Source organism: Rhinatrema bivittatum, chromosome 11 (assembly GCF_901001135.1).
Source record: "Rhinatrema bivittatum chromosome 11, aRhiBiv1.1, whole genome shotgun sequence".
In the NCBI taxonomy this organism is placed as follows: domain Eukaryota; kingdom Metazoa; phylum Chordata; class Amphibia; order Gymnophiona; family Rhinatrematidae; genus Rhinatrema; species Rhinatrema bivittatum.
In genome coordinates, this window is record NC_042625.1 from 18,969,045 (window position 1) to 18,984,534 (window position 15,490).

Consider the following 15,490-nt stretch of genomic DNA (forward strand, 5'->3'; position numbering starts at 1 on the left):
TCTTCACTCTCATAGCCATATAGAATTAGTTGAATGAGGCTATCAAATAATTTTATAGTGTGAAACTGGCCAGCTTTTTAAAATTACGCAGAAGACCCTTTGGACTTTCTTATTAACACCAAATATTCAAATGTGTTCATCCCATCAAGCTCATATATCTCATTAAAGAGGTAAATTGAATAACACAATAACTTTGTTTTATTATTGTTACTCATAAATTATAACAATAACATTAATCTTGGAATATTATATATTTTTAATATAAATGAAAGATTTTCACAAGATAGGTTGTGTCGTGAAACATTTTATTATGTATATATTTAAGGAAACATACATAAATTGTCGAAATACATTTTGTTCGTTTAACCTTTAACCTCTGGTTTGCTAGTAGACTGAATTACTGTGTCCCGAAATTATGTTTGTCTAAAAAGTGTGTCACCAACATGAAAAGTTTGGAAAGCTCTGCTCTGCTCTATTAAAGCTTAATTACAGACTGAGGAGAATCTGTTACTTTTCTGCGCGGGAACATACGCACAGCCGCAGAGACCAAAAACTCTATCCTCTGCCTCCCGGGCCCTGAATGACAGTTCCCATGACAGCATAGCTAATTCATCCTGCTATCTATGGAAACACCGTTTATGGTAAGCAAACTTGCTTTTCACATTCATGGTCAATGATCACATACTGTATGTCAACATTCACCTTCTAGTTCAACACCACAGCGTGTACATATTCTAGTTCATAATCATAAATATTCTAGGATATCACACTATCTACTATATAATCTAGTTCATATTCATACAACCTAATATTAAATACAAGTTCCAATTCTACTAACAATACACTTCACATCATTCATTCCTTATTGCTTGTTCCACTGACATTATCACTGGTACTGATGTAGCAGTGATCAACATATTGGTATTTTACGTTACATCGTAAGCATTTCTAAAGAGCTATGTTTTCAGTTCATTCTTGAAACTCTTTCTTTCTAATTGTACTCTTATCAATAAATAATTCTTACAGTGCACCTGACAATGGATTTCTATGTAGTTTTATCAAGAGTGATACTTTTAAATATGTTAATTCTTTTTCAAGCACTTACTAGCATTAAAAACACCTTATTAATCTGTATTAATTTATTTCATATTTATTGCAGTTTCTAAATACACATCATGTAAAAAGTAAACAAAAATAAAACTACAACACCAAGCAGACAACCCTTCAATAATATCTGAAAGCAAAGAAAAAAAAGGGGTACAACCAAAAAATCACATATCTTCAAAAACCACTTATCAAACACTAAAAAGAACTCTGCATCAGAGATAACTGGTGTAACCTGTTATACATCCACCGCCTCTCGCCTTGCAATGGGCCACAAGCGGTATCAGCAATGGACTCCTACAATTCCATTCATTTGCCAGTTCTAAAATCATTTTTCAAACTAGAAATACCACTTATACCAGACTTATAAAAATCAAAATTACATCAAAAACCCACGTGAAATATGTCTCCCACCTCTATTAAATTATAAAGTGCCCATTGTTTAACTTTTCTTCTAAGCTCAGCTCAATATGCAATAACACAGCTACTGTATAATAAGCCCAGTGGGATATCTTCAGAACTTTCCGACAGTAACAAATTCTATACCAGACATAAGACAATGTATCCAAATCAATTGTAAGCCAAATGATCAAATACAATTTCTCGGTTCTTCTTTAGCAAACGGAACAGATGTAGGTATTTCCTGGAATCATCCTTCATCGGTCACCACTGTTGATGAGTTCAACTAAGTCTATACCCTTCTTAATTTACAGAATGACAACTGTAACTATGGGTCACTTTCAGTCAAATTTGGAACTTTGAAAAAATTAATGCACAAAGTAATTTGTCAATGTCATGAATAAGAGTAATTGCTGCCTATCCTTAAAAAAAAAAAATGTAGCTCAGAGGCCATACATATCTTGGGAAAAACTAATAAACCTCCTTTACCTGGAATTTTTGTCTGTGCCCGCTTTACTACAATATACATAATCCTAATTACCCTTTTTCCAATATGCAGAATCATTCTCATAATGTCAGCAGCATATACAACTACAGTGAGCATGCTCCAACTGTAATCTCAGCTTAAAGTAAAAGCAAAAAGTGAAAAACACTAGCCCAGTCATCAGGCACCATGCTACCCATTTGAATGGCTACAAGAACACTTAACACGCATTCATATCCCAAAGTACTTATTTATTTATTTAGAGTTTTTCTATACCGGCATTCGTGATTAGAAACCACATCATGCCGGTTTACATATAACAAGGGGGTGGGAACAAAAAATGGAACAAACAAGTGCGAAGAGATCAAAAGTTACATTACAACAAGGGTCATATAACTGGGGAGAGAATTAGAGTAAGAGGGTTTTTCCCCATTTTGGATCTACGGAAAATGCTTAGTCAATGTTGCCCCTTACAACACAGGAATCAATGGGTAAAATAAATAATTAAAGGCAACATGTACATTATGAGATTTGATTAAGGTTGTACTGCTGATAGAAAATCTGCTCTACAGAAATCTGGGAAGGCTGTTATCCACAGTGTGTACATTTTACATCACCTTTATTCCCTTATGGCAAGCACTTAACATCAAGGAAGAAGATTCATTTCACAATCATCATATTTCTTCCTTTCAAAACTCAAGGCCTCATTGTCCACTCCACCCCTGCTAGAAAAGGATCTCTCTAAACTACATAATATAAAGCACACTATATGAAGGGACTTGGGGGAAGAGGCAAGAAAGAAGACGTTTAATTTAATTTGCTTTTGTTTTCTGTTCTGTAAATAAATGTTTATATATCAAATAGGCACTGTCAATTTTTGCATGACCAGTGCCAGGTAGAATGGTGCTGCCAGAACTGATATGCACAATGTCACGTAAACAATCGTGTGTGTGCTGCGAAGGATATATCATAGATACTAACCTGAACATTTCTTTTGTCATGACCTCACCCTATATTTTATTGTATTCACATTTTTCCTCCCTCGTTTTCACACTCATTTAGTCAAACCTCACACTAGCATCCCACATGCTTTTTACAAGTATACAAACCTTTTTGCACATATACACCTCTCATGGTCTCTAGCATACAGCATGCATCCATGTAATTGTGGATACCCAGGGCTGTACAGATACCTTAAAGACACTGCTCAGATACATTAGCAAGTAGAATTCAATCACATGGACTACTGATAAATAGCATTACTACATATAATCATATCTCTATCATGCAACAATGCACAAATATTTAAACTCACACATAGCAAGCCAAAGGGTTTTTCTTTAAAGTGAACCTCACAATCCCTGACAGGAAAAGTGGCACTGGCTTTCAGAAGTGGCATTTGCATGGAAAATTTCTGTTACTGTTTAAAAAAAAGTGAGCTTGCAAAAATGGTGTAATCTAATAATCTCCTTCCGCCTGTCCTTTATTTTCCATCTTTTAGTTCTTTCTCCCTTCCCCCTATTTCCTTTCTTGCCTGCCCCTCTCCCCCCCCCCCGTTCATTGTAATTTTCCTTTCTTCAGTTCATTGTAAAGCGGCGTGATGAGTTCTATGAATGTAGGTAAATAAAAGTTCATTCATAAATAAATAAATAAATAGAAATAAATAAATAAAAGCAAATGGTTTCCTATTTTTCCCAAGCACAGTGTAGTAAATAACAGGAATACTGCAGCTATTGCAGCCTTCTATCTGGACTTAAGCCAGCTTTGAAAAGGAATAAAACATATTCAGCTCTGAGGACTGCTGAAGGCAAATAAAAAGCAGGGTGAATGTATCAGGATGACCAGGTATTTTTAGGCATTTATGTGGATGGATTGGAGGGAGTTAGTAAAATGTCTGTGTGCCTCCTTCTCCACTAAGCATGCCAAATGTTCTTTTATTCCCCAAATATTACCCGGTATCTGATTTTATGATTGTTGCTATTCAGGACTTTTTTCCCTCCTTAGGTCACTCTCCAGGAGCCAAAAAAGATGAACTAAACACTCTCTGATTCCTGATAAATTTGTGTAGCAATTACATAGCAGAGGCCATTTGTTAAACTAATCTGATGATAATGATCTAAACTCTTGGCTCATATCAACACACTAAGACAAAGTATTAAATGAAACTAACCTAAGGGATATCATATGTACTAAGCATTTTTTCCCATATGTACAAAATAGGAAAAACCCTTTAGGGGTGGCCGACTCCAGTCCTCAAGAGCCACAGATTTTCAGGATATTCACAATACATATGCATGACATATATTTGCATACAATGGAGGCAGTGCATTCAAATCTATCTCTTGTATATTCATTGTGGACATCCTGAAAACCAGGCCTGTTTGTGGCTCTTGAGGACTGGAGTTGGCCACCTCTACTTTAATACATTAGACCCTAGGAGTTGGAAAATTTCTGTTCCATTTTGTTTTCTAGTAAGATAAATGTATGTTATAGAGCAGTGGGGACAATTGATATATATATATATAGAGAGAGAGAGAGAGAGAGAGAGAGAGTCTTAAACATAACACCTTACAATAAGATAATGCCTTCATAGCATTGCTGTACATTTAGTAACTTTTTAAAGAGTGGCTACATGCACCAAGTTATAATATGATAGATTTTACACATGGGGCAGATTTTAAAAGCCCTGCGCGCATAAATTCGGCTGGATTTATGCGCACAGGGGGGGTTACACGCGCCGAGCCTATTTTGCATAGGCCCCAGAGACGCGCGCATGTCCCGGGGCTTTGAAAAAGGGGCGGGAAGGGGGCAGGACCGAGGCCTCCAGCAACAGCAGCCATACCGAGAGATCGCACCAGTGGCGTAGCCAGAATTGATTTTTTGGGTGGGCACAAGGTTAGCATGGGTGGGCTGTAGGCATGCAGGTCTACTAGTTGTTTTTTTACTGATAAATAATGCCAAATTATGCAGCATAGCATTCACATCTACGCCTAAGTATGAGGTTTACTTAATGATACAAACATAATTCACGGTGATTTGTAGTACTTTAGCCTTCTTATTATTACGATTTTATACACGGCTCCTACCTGTCCATAAATTTTGAGAGAGCGGTTGTGTTGCTTATATTTAAATTGCTAACATCTCAAAATATAGATATATATTTTTACCTTTGTTGTCTGATCTTTGTATTTTTCTAATCAGTTGGTCCTGGTCTCTTTTTCCCATTTTTTCCCTTATAGCTCATTTCCTAATTCCTTTTCAGTGTCTTTCTTCTATTACTGTCTTCTTCCCTTCCACACACACACACACACACACACACACACACACTTTCTCTCACAGACTCCCTCTCACACACTCAAGCTCTCACTCTCATATGCTCTCCCCCCCCCCCAAAGCTCACATTCTCTGCAGACACACATACAAGTTCTCACTTTCTCAACCCTCCCCAGGCTTATATTCTTATGCACACATAATCACACATCCAGGCACCCATTCTCACCCACACACATAAACCCAGACTCCCATTCTCACCCACAAACCCATGCTCCCAGTCTCACCCACACATATTCAAGCTCCCATTCTCATCCATACATATACACATTTAAGGTCCTATTCTCACCCACACATACACACATTCAAGCACCCATTCTTATCCACATATTCAAGCTTCCATTCTCACCCACCCACACAAACCCAGGCTCTCATTCTCACCCATATATACACACATTCAAGCTCCCATTCTCACCCACCCACAAACCCAGACTCCCATTCTCACCCACACATACACACATTCGAGCTCCCATTCACCCACATATTCAAGCTTCCATTCTCACCCACATACACACCCAGGCTCCAGTTTTCACCCACACATACACATTCAAGCACCTGCACAGCTTCCGCTTCCTCCCCCCAAAGCAGGAAGATCAGCTGCCTCTCCTGCTGCCACCGGCCTCCTGCTATCTTTGGGCGTCGGGCCCGCCGAACTTCCTGTCGGGGGGGGGGGGGAGTGGAAGCGCAGCGCACAACGTCCGCTTCCTCCCTCCCCCCCCCCCAAGCAGGAAGATCAGCGGGCCCGACGCCCGACGATAGCAGGAGGCCGGTGGCAGCAGGAGAGGCAGCTGATCTTCCTGTTTTGGGGGAGAAAGCGGAAGCTGTGCGCGGCGCTTCCGCTCCCCCACCCCCAAACTGGAAGTTCGGCGGACCGTTTGGCCCGAAGATAGCAGGAGAACGGGTGGCAGCAGGAGAGGCAGCTGATCTTCCTGCATTGGGGGGAGGAAGCGGAAGCTGCGCGCGGCGCTTCCGCTCCCCCCCCCCGAACAGGAAGACCAGTTGGCCATATGGCTGCAGCAGCGCTTCCCCATGTGTGCCGTGATGGCGCGCAAGGCGTGGGTTCTCTTGTTCGCTGTCGCGGGGATGGGATCCCGCGACAGCCTTGCAGTTCCGGTGCCAGTTGGGTGGGCCTGGGTCTAAGTTGGGTGGGCACCTGCCCACCCAGGCCCACCCATGGCTACGCCACTGGATCGCACGCTGGCAGCTGGCTGGCGCGCACAAGTTACGCCTGCCACAGGCAGGCATAAATAGCAAAATAAAGGTAGGGGGGATTTAGGTAGGACTGGGGGGCGGGTTAGATAGGGGAAGGGAGGGGAAGGTGGGGGGAGCGGAGGGAACGGGTAAAGCCATCGGGGCTCCCCTAGGGCTCGGCATGCACCCCCTTGTGCGTGCCGAACCCGGATTTTATAACATGCGGGCGCATGTTATAAAATCGGACGTAGATTTGTGCACGCCGGGTTGCCTGCACAAATCTACACCCATGCATAGCTATTAAAATTCGGCCCATAGTGCATCACAACCGGTTACAATATATTACCCAATCAGCATCAACTATCACGTAAGCTAGCAATGTAGGATTTATGAAGATATTACAGCAGATCAGAGAAAGAAAAGCAAAAAAAAAATGTTTTCATGGAAAATATATTGGTTTTGTGATCCCATATTTAAGAGTCAAGAGGTATGATACACAGCAAGGTAACACTCACTAGGGTTCATGGGATGCTTTCACCAAACCGTCTTACCCCAACCTCCTTTCAGCCTGATGGCACTTACTTCCTGGTGTATGCAATTTAGGTCTTCATTACATTTTATCACACTGCAACCAAACTACATCTGCATTTATCAACATATACACTGCTGGTTGCTGAAAAATAACAGTTTCATGATTGCATATATTTTTATATGATTTGTAATTTGCTGGTCATTGCTCGCTGTGGACATACTGTGCATTGTGCTTATGGCCTGTTTAATTACAGTAACGCTCCAATATATCTAATAAGGATGTGTATTAATGGGAAATTAAATGGGAAATCTTAATGAAAATTTTGTTTCAATTCATTTTTAAAATGAAACAAAAGGAAAATTCATTTTTTTTTTTTTTTAATAGCTAGGGCCACCAATCTGCCACAAAAAAACAAATACATGGGTCCTCCTTTCATCCGGCCCGGCTCCTCTTACCCTCCTGAGGGAGGAATCTTCACAGGGCAGGAGTCAGGACCGAACCCAGCTGCCCCTGTGCTGCTGGGGTGAAGATACTAGTGGCGCTGTACAAATGGCAATTACTAGTATTGATTCCCTATAAAATTATGCCAGCTGGGCCAGACCTAGGCTGGTGCCATTTTGTACAGGAGAAATTAACAATCGTGCCCACCTCAGACTGCCGGGATCATTTCTAACCGTGACACAGACAGAGCAGTAGCAACTGAGGATGGCTTCTGGTGACATTTGGTGACAGCATTTCACTTGTTACAATCTTTTTCGTGGCAAATAAATGAAAAGAAACAAACATAACCCCGCAAAAAAAGCCCCGTCTATGCACACCCCTCCAATATAAATGAGTTCCAACGTAAACGAAAATGAAAACGATGGAAGCACAGCGTGCCAAAGCACTCATACAAGTGATACAGTTCCCTGACATATGACCCACACTGCAAAATGATATATGAATCCAGTGGTACAGACTGAGTGCTTCTCTTGTTCAAAGCATCCCTTGAAACAGTAACTATTTACAGTGTGCTGTGTACATTGACTCTGCTATAGAAAAATACTGAAATCATAATTATCAGATATTTCTCCCCTTAATATGTACCTTGCTAATGCTGATTATTGACTCAAGGACATTTACCTCTTGGTTATAAAATGTACTGTATGCATAATCCTTCCCTAAATAACACTATAGCCCAGTAAGTGGTAAAGAGATTGTCTGAAACCTAAGTACAAATCTGTAATCTTAGTGCTAATTACTCTGCTCCTGGCAATTCTCTGGTTGCAGTCTGAAGGTATCTGTAGTTGCTAACTCCCTGGCTTACCAAAAGACTGCAGTATAGCAGTCGGGTACAATTATTAATAAAACATAAGGTACTGCTGTACTAATCAATTTTCTCAAAATAACCAAAACACTCTATTACTAAGAATAAATGTTTTCGTTCTAAATTAATTCCTACCTACACAACAAGCAGAGCCATATAATACTGCTCACAAAGACCATTTGCTCTGTTTCACATACCAAATTAAATCTTATTTCCCTTTATTACAGTCAGTGTATCTTGTTTCCAAAACATGGAAGGAAAGAATACTACAAAATATTTTAAGGGGTGTTGTAAAGATGCATAAACATGTATGAACAAGATAAATACTCAAATATATGACGGACTAATTTAAAAAGTTGAAAATGGACTGGCGCAGTGGCATGCAGAAGACTTGGGTTGGATTCCTGGCTCGGGCTTCTGCTCCATGGAGCAGTCAGGGCTGGGAATGTGGCAAATAGGTGTCTCGGCCATCACATAACGGTGACACCTAGTGGCCAGATTCGGGGTTCACGCTTATCAGGTTCCAGAGGGAGCAGAAGTCTGGCTGAGGATGGTCACTGCAATGGTGGGGTTAATCTGGGAGAAGACAAAAAAATAAGGGGGGGGGGAAACCTCCAGGTTGTTGTGAATATGAAGGCTTACAAATGCCTCAGCCGATCAAAAGCCAGTTCCAACTGAAATGGAAGACCAAATCAGTAAGACAAAACTGCTGGGACAAAAAAAAATCCACACTTTAAAAGTAATTTATGCATATAACTATTAGGAAGTCTGAAGCAAACAGGAAACTGTCCGTTGTCAAAGTTTATTTTACCCTAACTGTCTAGCCTGGAGGTCCCTGCTTTTGTGCAACTACTTATGTACATTAAATGTCTTTCCTAACAAATGAAAATGTAATAGTATACAATCAACAAGGGCTGGATTCTGCTGCCATGAGCCTTCATTCACAACTGCCTAGGAATTTTACCTCTATTGAATATCCCCTCCCGGTTTACTTTAGTCCAGTCATTGCAGTGTCAGTCTCCAGCCAAGGGCCATGCCCCAGGGCTCCTACCGGAATTATGCAATAACAGGTCCTCCATCCGGCCCCAGGGGTTGCCATTGCACGATGGCTATGACTCCCCTGGCCCTGTGCCTCTGCGGCATCTTCTGCTCTAGCCAAACTATCTTGCCTGGCTGTTCATAGAAGGATTGCCAATTTTGTATAGATCAAACACAAAAAAACATGAATGTTAACAAAGGATTCCTCTTGTACTATTATTATGACATTCACCTTACACTGTAGCTTAGCACTTTACGCTTATTTGCTTATCACACTACTATTTAAACACAAATTTCTCCTCAAGTTCTAAACCCCATAGGTTGCCATGGACTGCATAGATTTTCCATTTGGAGGATAATTTTCAAAGGGACTCCTGCAGGTAAAGTCCCTTTGAAATGACCCTTTAGAAAATTGCGTGACCAATACACATGTAAAATTATGTGCATACATTATGTATGCATGTACTTTTACACATAGAGAAGAAGCGTTCTAGAGGATGGCGTCTGGGTGGGGTTGGGATTTGCATATTTTTTATTTTAAGTTGTAGGTGTGTAGATTTTATTAGCAAAACTACAGTATGTGCACAAAATAGCAGGTGTAATCCTGTACACATAGTTTTGCCAGGATAATTTTCAAAGCGAGCCTAGGTGCGTATGTTGCTTTGAAAATGGGTGTAAATTAGGTGCCAAAGAGCCTGCAAATTTTTATGGCCTAATTGCACAAGAGCATAACTGGAGAAAGAACACAGAATCACAAGCTTTCTGATAGCTTGGCTAAAGAAGGACTTTATCAGTGGCAACACAAATGAAGCAAACACACAAACTGGAATATGAAAACATTGAGCATGCCAGAGTGCTAGGAGACGGAGGATTATTCCTGTCAACCAGGGCAAGTGGCAACCACATTGTTTGTCAATATCACACCAAACAGTTCAAAGCTAACAGCCAGTGGCATGGAAACAGCATGAGTTGTGAACACACACACACTGGAAAATGCCTGTTTTATGCAGAGCACAGAATAAAGATGCCAAAAAAACCCTCAAACCTTTCCTTACCCTAAATCAGAAACTTAGTTATGAACTTTATTTTTTGTCATTTGATAAATGATTTTTAATATAGCAAAACCTTGAGTATCATAACACTTTCATATGTCAGTTATAGATAAAAAAATGATATTGCTGTTTTACAACAATTGTAAAGAAGTTTCAATGTACATATCAGATGCTAAAACAGGCTACTAGATGGTTCCACCCTGCTCCTCCCTCTGATAACCAATTTAAATGATATAACTACTGAATATTGCTTTCCATACCTTTCTACAGTAATAAATATTCTGCAACACATCCTTAACAAAAAGTTATTTTTTTTTTTAACAACCCTGAGATGATGCATTTTATTTCCAACAGGCCAAAAAGCACTTGTGATACCAATGGGATTTTTCCAATATACTTATGCCAATGACATACACAATAATCAATAATAAAAAATGGTTTAAAAAATTATATCAGTCAACATCCACTAATATTTAAAAAAAATAGTAAACAGTGGCCTAGGGAATAGAACCAGGGCTGAGAACCAGAGAAGCCAGGATTTAAATCCCACCGCCCACTGATGTGTGTTTTCCTTCATTTCATTTTTTAACAACTAAGGCCAGCAATCTGCCACAGAAAAATAAGTGTGACCTTGGGCAAGCCCCTTCACCCTCCATCAGCTTAGATTGTAAGCCCTCAGGGGCAGGGATCTTCCTACTGCACCCGAGTTGCAAGTGGCCTTGGAGCACAAGAGTTTGGAAAAGGCAGTGACGAACCCCGAAATCCTTAACAGTGGTAGAAAAGCGAGGCTGTGAAACCTACTGAGGAAGAGTCAAAGTCACACAGGACTTTAATGAAAGGGCAGAGAATGGAGAAAAGATGTCTTTTTTTTTTTCAATCTATTAAAAAAAAAAAAAAAGAACCAAATTCCGAGTGGTTCTGAGCCTTCCAAAGAGCAGCGCCGTCCGCTCACTCGGGAGCCCCCCCCCCCCCCCCCCACCCCCCCGGAGCAGCTCGGCGGTGAGCGTCCTTGGCTCGGTTCCCGGCTGACACCTGACGGGGAAAGGTTTCAGCGGGCGCTCCCGGGGGGGGGGGGGAGGAAGCGCGCGCGCGCGCCAGGCACGCGCGGGCCGCCGGAGCGCAGCTCGCGCTCCTTCTTCTCCCCTTTTTGTCTTTACATTAGAGACAGATAGACGCGCATCATTTCTAGCGGTCCCGCTTATTTACCTGGGTTCAGGCAGGACGATTTTCTTGCTGGCCCGGGCCGCCGGCGTGGATTTGCTCTTCTCCATCGCCATCAGATAGCTGACATCGGCCAGCACCGCCTCCAGGTCCGCCATGGTGAGGGGGGAAAAAACACAAAAAAACCCACCTCCGAGCTCCCCCTCGCACACACGCGAGAAACTCACACAGACCGAGCAGCGAGTGAAAGCGAGAATAGACGAGGACTTCCTCTCCCCACTGAAGGAAGAAACGAGCCCCCAGAGTTAGAAATACCAAAAACCAAAACAAAAAAAAGTCGAAGATGTGTTGTTCTCCCACTTCTCGCCAGCCGAGCGGTTTTTGGACGGAGAATTATTTGGACCGAGTCTTCCTTTCAGGAGGCCGTGTTGTGATGCTTCTTGTTATTACTGTTGTTAGTTTTATTGCTGATGTAGCAGGAGGGTTTCCATGGTAAAGAATCTGCGTTTGTTTGGTTGGGGGGGGGGGGGGGGGGGGCTTCTCTGCCCCCACTCTCTGTGAAATATTTATTATTTTTTTTTTTCTGCTGCTATTTAGGCGCCTTATCGGGTCAGAGGATGGGAAGCTCGGAGGTGCAATTCTGAAAGCAAGAAAAGAAGCTGGGAGGCTACAAAAAAAAAAAAAAGCCGCCCAGAAACGGCACCACTTGCTTTGTGAATAAATTCAAATATGTTCTCCCTTTAATGTAAATAAAGGGACGCAGGGTCTGCGTGGAAATACCGCAGCGACCGCTGGGCTGGGGGGGGCAAAACCAAAAAAAAAAACCCCGACTCTCCGCCAGGAGCGCAACTTAAAACCTCGCCCCCTCGCGCTGCCGTTCTCCTCCGCAGCTCCGTGCAGCGCTGAATGCCCCGAGGGAGCCCCGCTCATTTACAAACCGCCAAATTCAACCTTCTGCTGCACTGATTCATTTATCTTCCTCTGCTGAAGTCCGGAAAAAAACCCCGTCCTGGCCGCCGGCGGGGCTCGGCTGCTCCGTTTCTGCCGGGCGAGGGGGGCGGCTGGGGCTCGCTTCACGACGCTGTCATCATCTTCCCGCTAAAATCCAGCCAGAGAAATACCAAAAAAAAAAAAATAAAATAAGGCGGCGATGTCTAAAAAAGGTTACGGAGACCCTCGCCTGCCGCTTCGCACCACGATGCAGATTCCATTGCAAAAGAAAAGAATTGAAACCCCAAATTGATCTCCGTCCTTGATTTTTCAGTCAAGCGGTCTTCTTGCAAATACAGAATAAGTTAAAAAAACAAAACAAAAAAAAGAGAGAGAACCTAAGAATCCCGACGGTTCAGCAGCCAAGATATTTCCCCCATATCCAAGCTGGCACTGCTTTGATTTCCAGATGATCTGAACTGAGCTCCTGTCTGAAATTCCGCTTTGGAAGCAGGGTTTGCACTGATGTGAACCGATCGCAGTTCCACTAGTTTACATACAGAAGGGGGAGAAAGCAAGACGGAAATTTGACTTATTTGACTAACTGTCACCGAAACAGGCTTCCTCTGATCCTCCTCGAGGCTTTTTTGTTCCTTTTTTTTTTTTTTTTTGCTTTATTTATTTTTACATAAAGCTTGTCACCAGCCCACCCCAAAAAAAACTTTATTGCTAAAAATAGAAATATATCATAAGATCCCCAGGAAATGACACCCCCCAAGCAGATGCAAAAAAAAAAAAAAATGTCCTTTATAGACAGTGACCCACGATCTGTTTTCCTTTTCTTTGCAGCACCCAGCAGCTTCTGTCTTATTTCAATCAGCAGCCATTTTCTGAAATAAATATCCAACTCGTCTGCAAGAATGAAGACAGCAGAACGGTTTCTTTCATTCTTTTCTTTCCGTCTTTTTATATTTGTTTGTAATTGATAGCTCTGCCTGTGCGGTTCCTTTTTCTTCTTTTTCACTGACAGCCTGCTGCGTCTGTGCTAGGCTGTGTTTCCATTAGCAGAAAAGCCGTGATGTGAGTTACTTCCTCTCCTGTCTGATAACACTCCAGTCCGTGCAAAACTATGGACCTGGAGTTCATTAGCTCCTGGGTTGGATTTCTGCTGGATTTGGGATGAAAAAAGTGAAAACAAGACCCAGGATCTATGTGGCTGCTTGACGGCAGTAATAGCAGAATAAAGTGTCGTCTTGTTTTCTTTGGGTTGTCGGGACAAGAGCTTTGCAAAATGGTCTCGATCGTGTGATCAGCTCGGCCAACAACTCCTATCTAACAGGGCAATGTGGCTTACAGCAATGTAACTGGTTAACAATTTTCTCTTTCAGTGATATACCCTCTAGTAGCGGGCTGGATTGGTATATAATTGCAACCTAAATTACCTGCTGTTAAAGGCAAGGGCAAACCAAGGTCAAGTTCAGTTTTATGATATTGCCTACTGGGAAGAAAGCTATAAAATATAATATACAATAGAATGTATATCCAAGTATGTATGACTTCTACTGAAATCTAAAGGACACCTGTTGAAAGTTTCCCCATAATGTCAAGAGACTGAATGTCTTGGTCCTGCATGTAAATTATAAACAGATCTCCTAATTGGACCTCAGCTCCCAGGAGCTTTTGAAAAATAAAAAATCATTTTGAAAACAAATGACTCTTAAAGTGTCCACAGGTTTCTCTTTCCATTTCCTTTCAATAATGGGAGCCCAGTTGCAGTAATCCTGAAAACAGCATTTCAATATCAATACATGCTCTATAGCAGGGGTGCACCAACCCGACTGGCTGGGAGCCTTGGGGCTCCCAGCCAGTCGGGTTTTCAGGATATCTCTAATGAAGATGCATAAGATTTATGTGCATGGGCTACCTTCTATGTATGCAAATATTTCTCATGCAGCAGGATCTCTGGTTTGCAGGGGGACTGAATATAAGATGCTACATAATTCCCTGGACCTTTCTCTTTCCAAGGAAAATGACACTGCCGCTGGGATGCCAGGGTTCCTCCAGCAGGGAGATGTTCACCTCTGGGGTCCTTGGTGCAGAAATGGGACAACAACCTCAGTCCAATGCTCAAACACAGGGGTCAGTGGGCACTCACAGTGGCTGATCTGCTTTACATAAAAACATGCCATACTGAGTCAGACCAAGGGTCCATCAAGCCCAGCATCCTGTTTCCAACAGTGGCCAACCCAGGCCATAAGAACCTGGCAAGTACCCAAAAACTAAGTTACTGTTACTGTTGCTAGTGCGGTAAAAAAGTTTATCACAGGGCACCAGGAAATTTTACCACACTAGTAATAGCAGTGGCTATTTTCTAAGTCAATTAATAGCAGGTAATGGACTTCTCCTCCAATAATTTATCCAATCCTTTTTTAAACACAGCTACACTAACTGTACAACTACATCCTCTGGCAACAAATTCCAGAGTTTAATTGTGCGTTGAGTGAAAAAGAACTTTCTCAGATTAGTTTTAAATGTGCCACATGCTAACTTCATGGCGTGCCCCCTAGTCTTTCTATTATCTGAAAGACTAAATAACCGATTCACATCTACCCGTTCTAGACCTCTCATGATTTCAAACATCTCTATCATATCCCCCCTCAGTCATCTCTTCTCCAAGCTGAACAGTCCTTGCAATAAAAGGATGGAGACCAATATTGGTGTTCAACTGAAAAACACTTTACTTCATCTTAAACAAGATGATCGAGGATAGGATTGAAAAAAATAATAGCAAAATAAAACTTACCACAAGAAAAGCAGTGGTTTCCTCATTGTTTGAATATGCTGGTTGCATTCAATAAAATAAGCATAAAAAAATAAGAAAAAATCAGTGGTTTCTTTATCCATGATCCATCTTCTAGCCACTGTCTTTCTCCAAGAGACCCAGTCTCCACAACCTCACTATC

General features: G+C 41.8%; 1 protein-coding gene and 1 long non-coding RNA gene across 3 annotated transcripts in view; one reads left to right on the forward strand and one right to left on the reverse strand.

The window, feature by feature from the left end:
* The window catches only part of GRK3 (G protein-coupled receptor kinase 3), a 551,671-nt gene extending 539,470 nt beyond the window's left edge, over window positions 1-12,201 (reverse strand). For both annotated transcript variants that reach the window (XM_029620117.1, XM_029620115.1), the window contains exon 1: window positions 11,643-12,201. In XM_029620117.1, the coding sequence (XP_029475977.1) occupies window positions 11,643-11,755 (113 nt within the window). In that variant the 5' untranslated portion in view covers window positions 11,756-12,201. The remainder of the gene's footprint in view (window positions 1-11,642) is intronic.
* On the forward strand, window positions 11,955-13,372 carry LOC115100983. The gene is made up of 2 exons (XR_003859229.1): window positions 11,955-12,089; window positions 12,195-13,372. It is a non-coding gene; the product is annotated as an uncharacterized LOC115100983 (long non-coding RNA).
* Window positions 13,373-15,490: the final 2,118 nt, after the last annotated feature.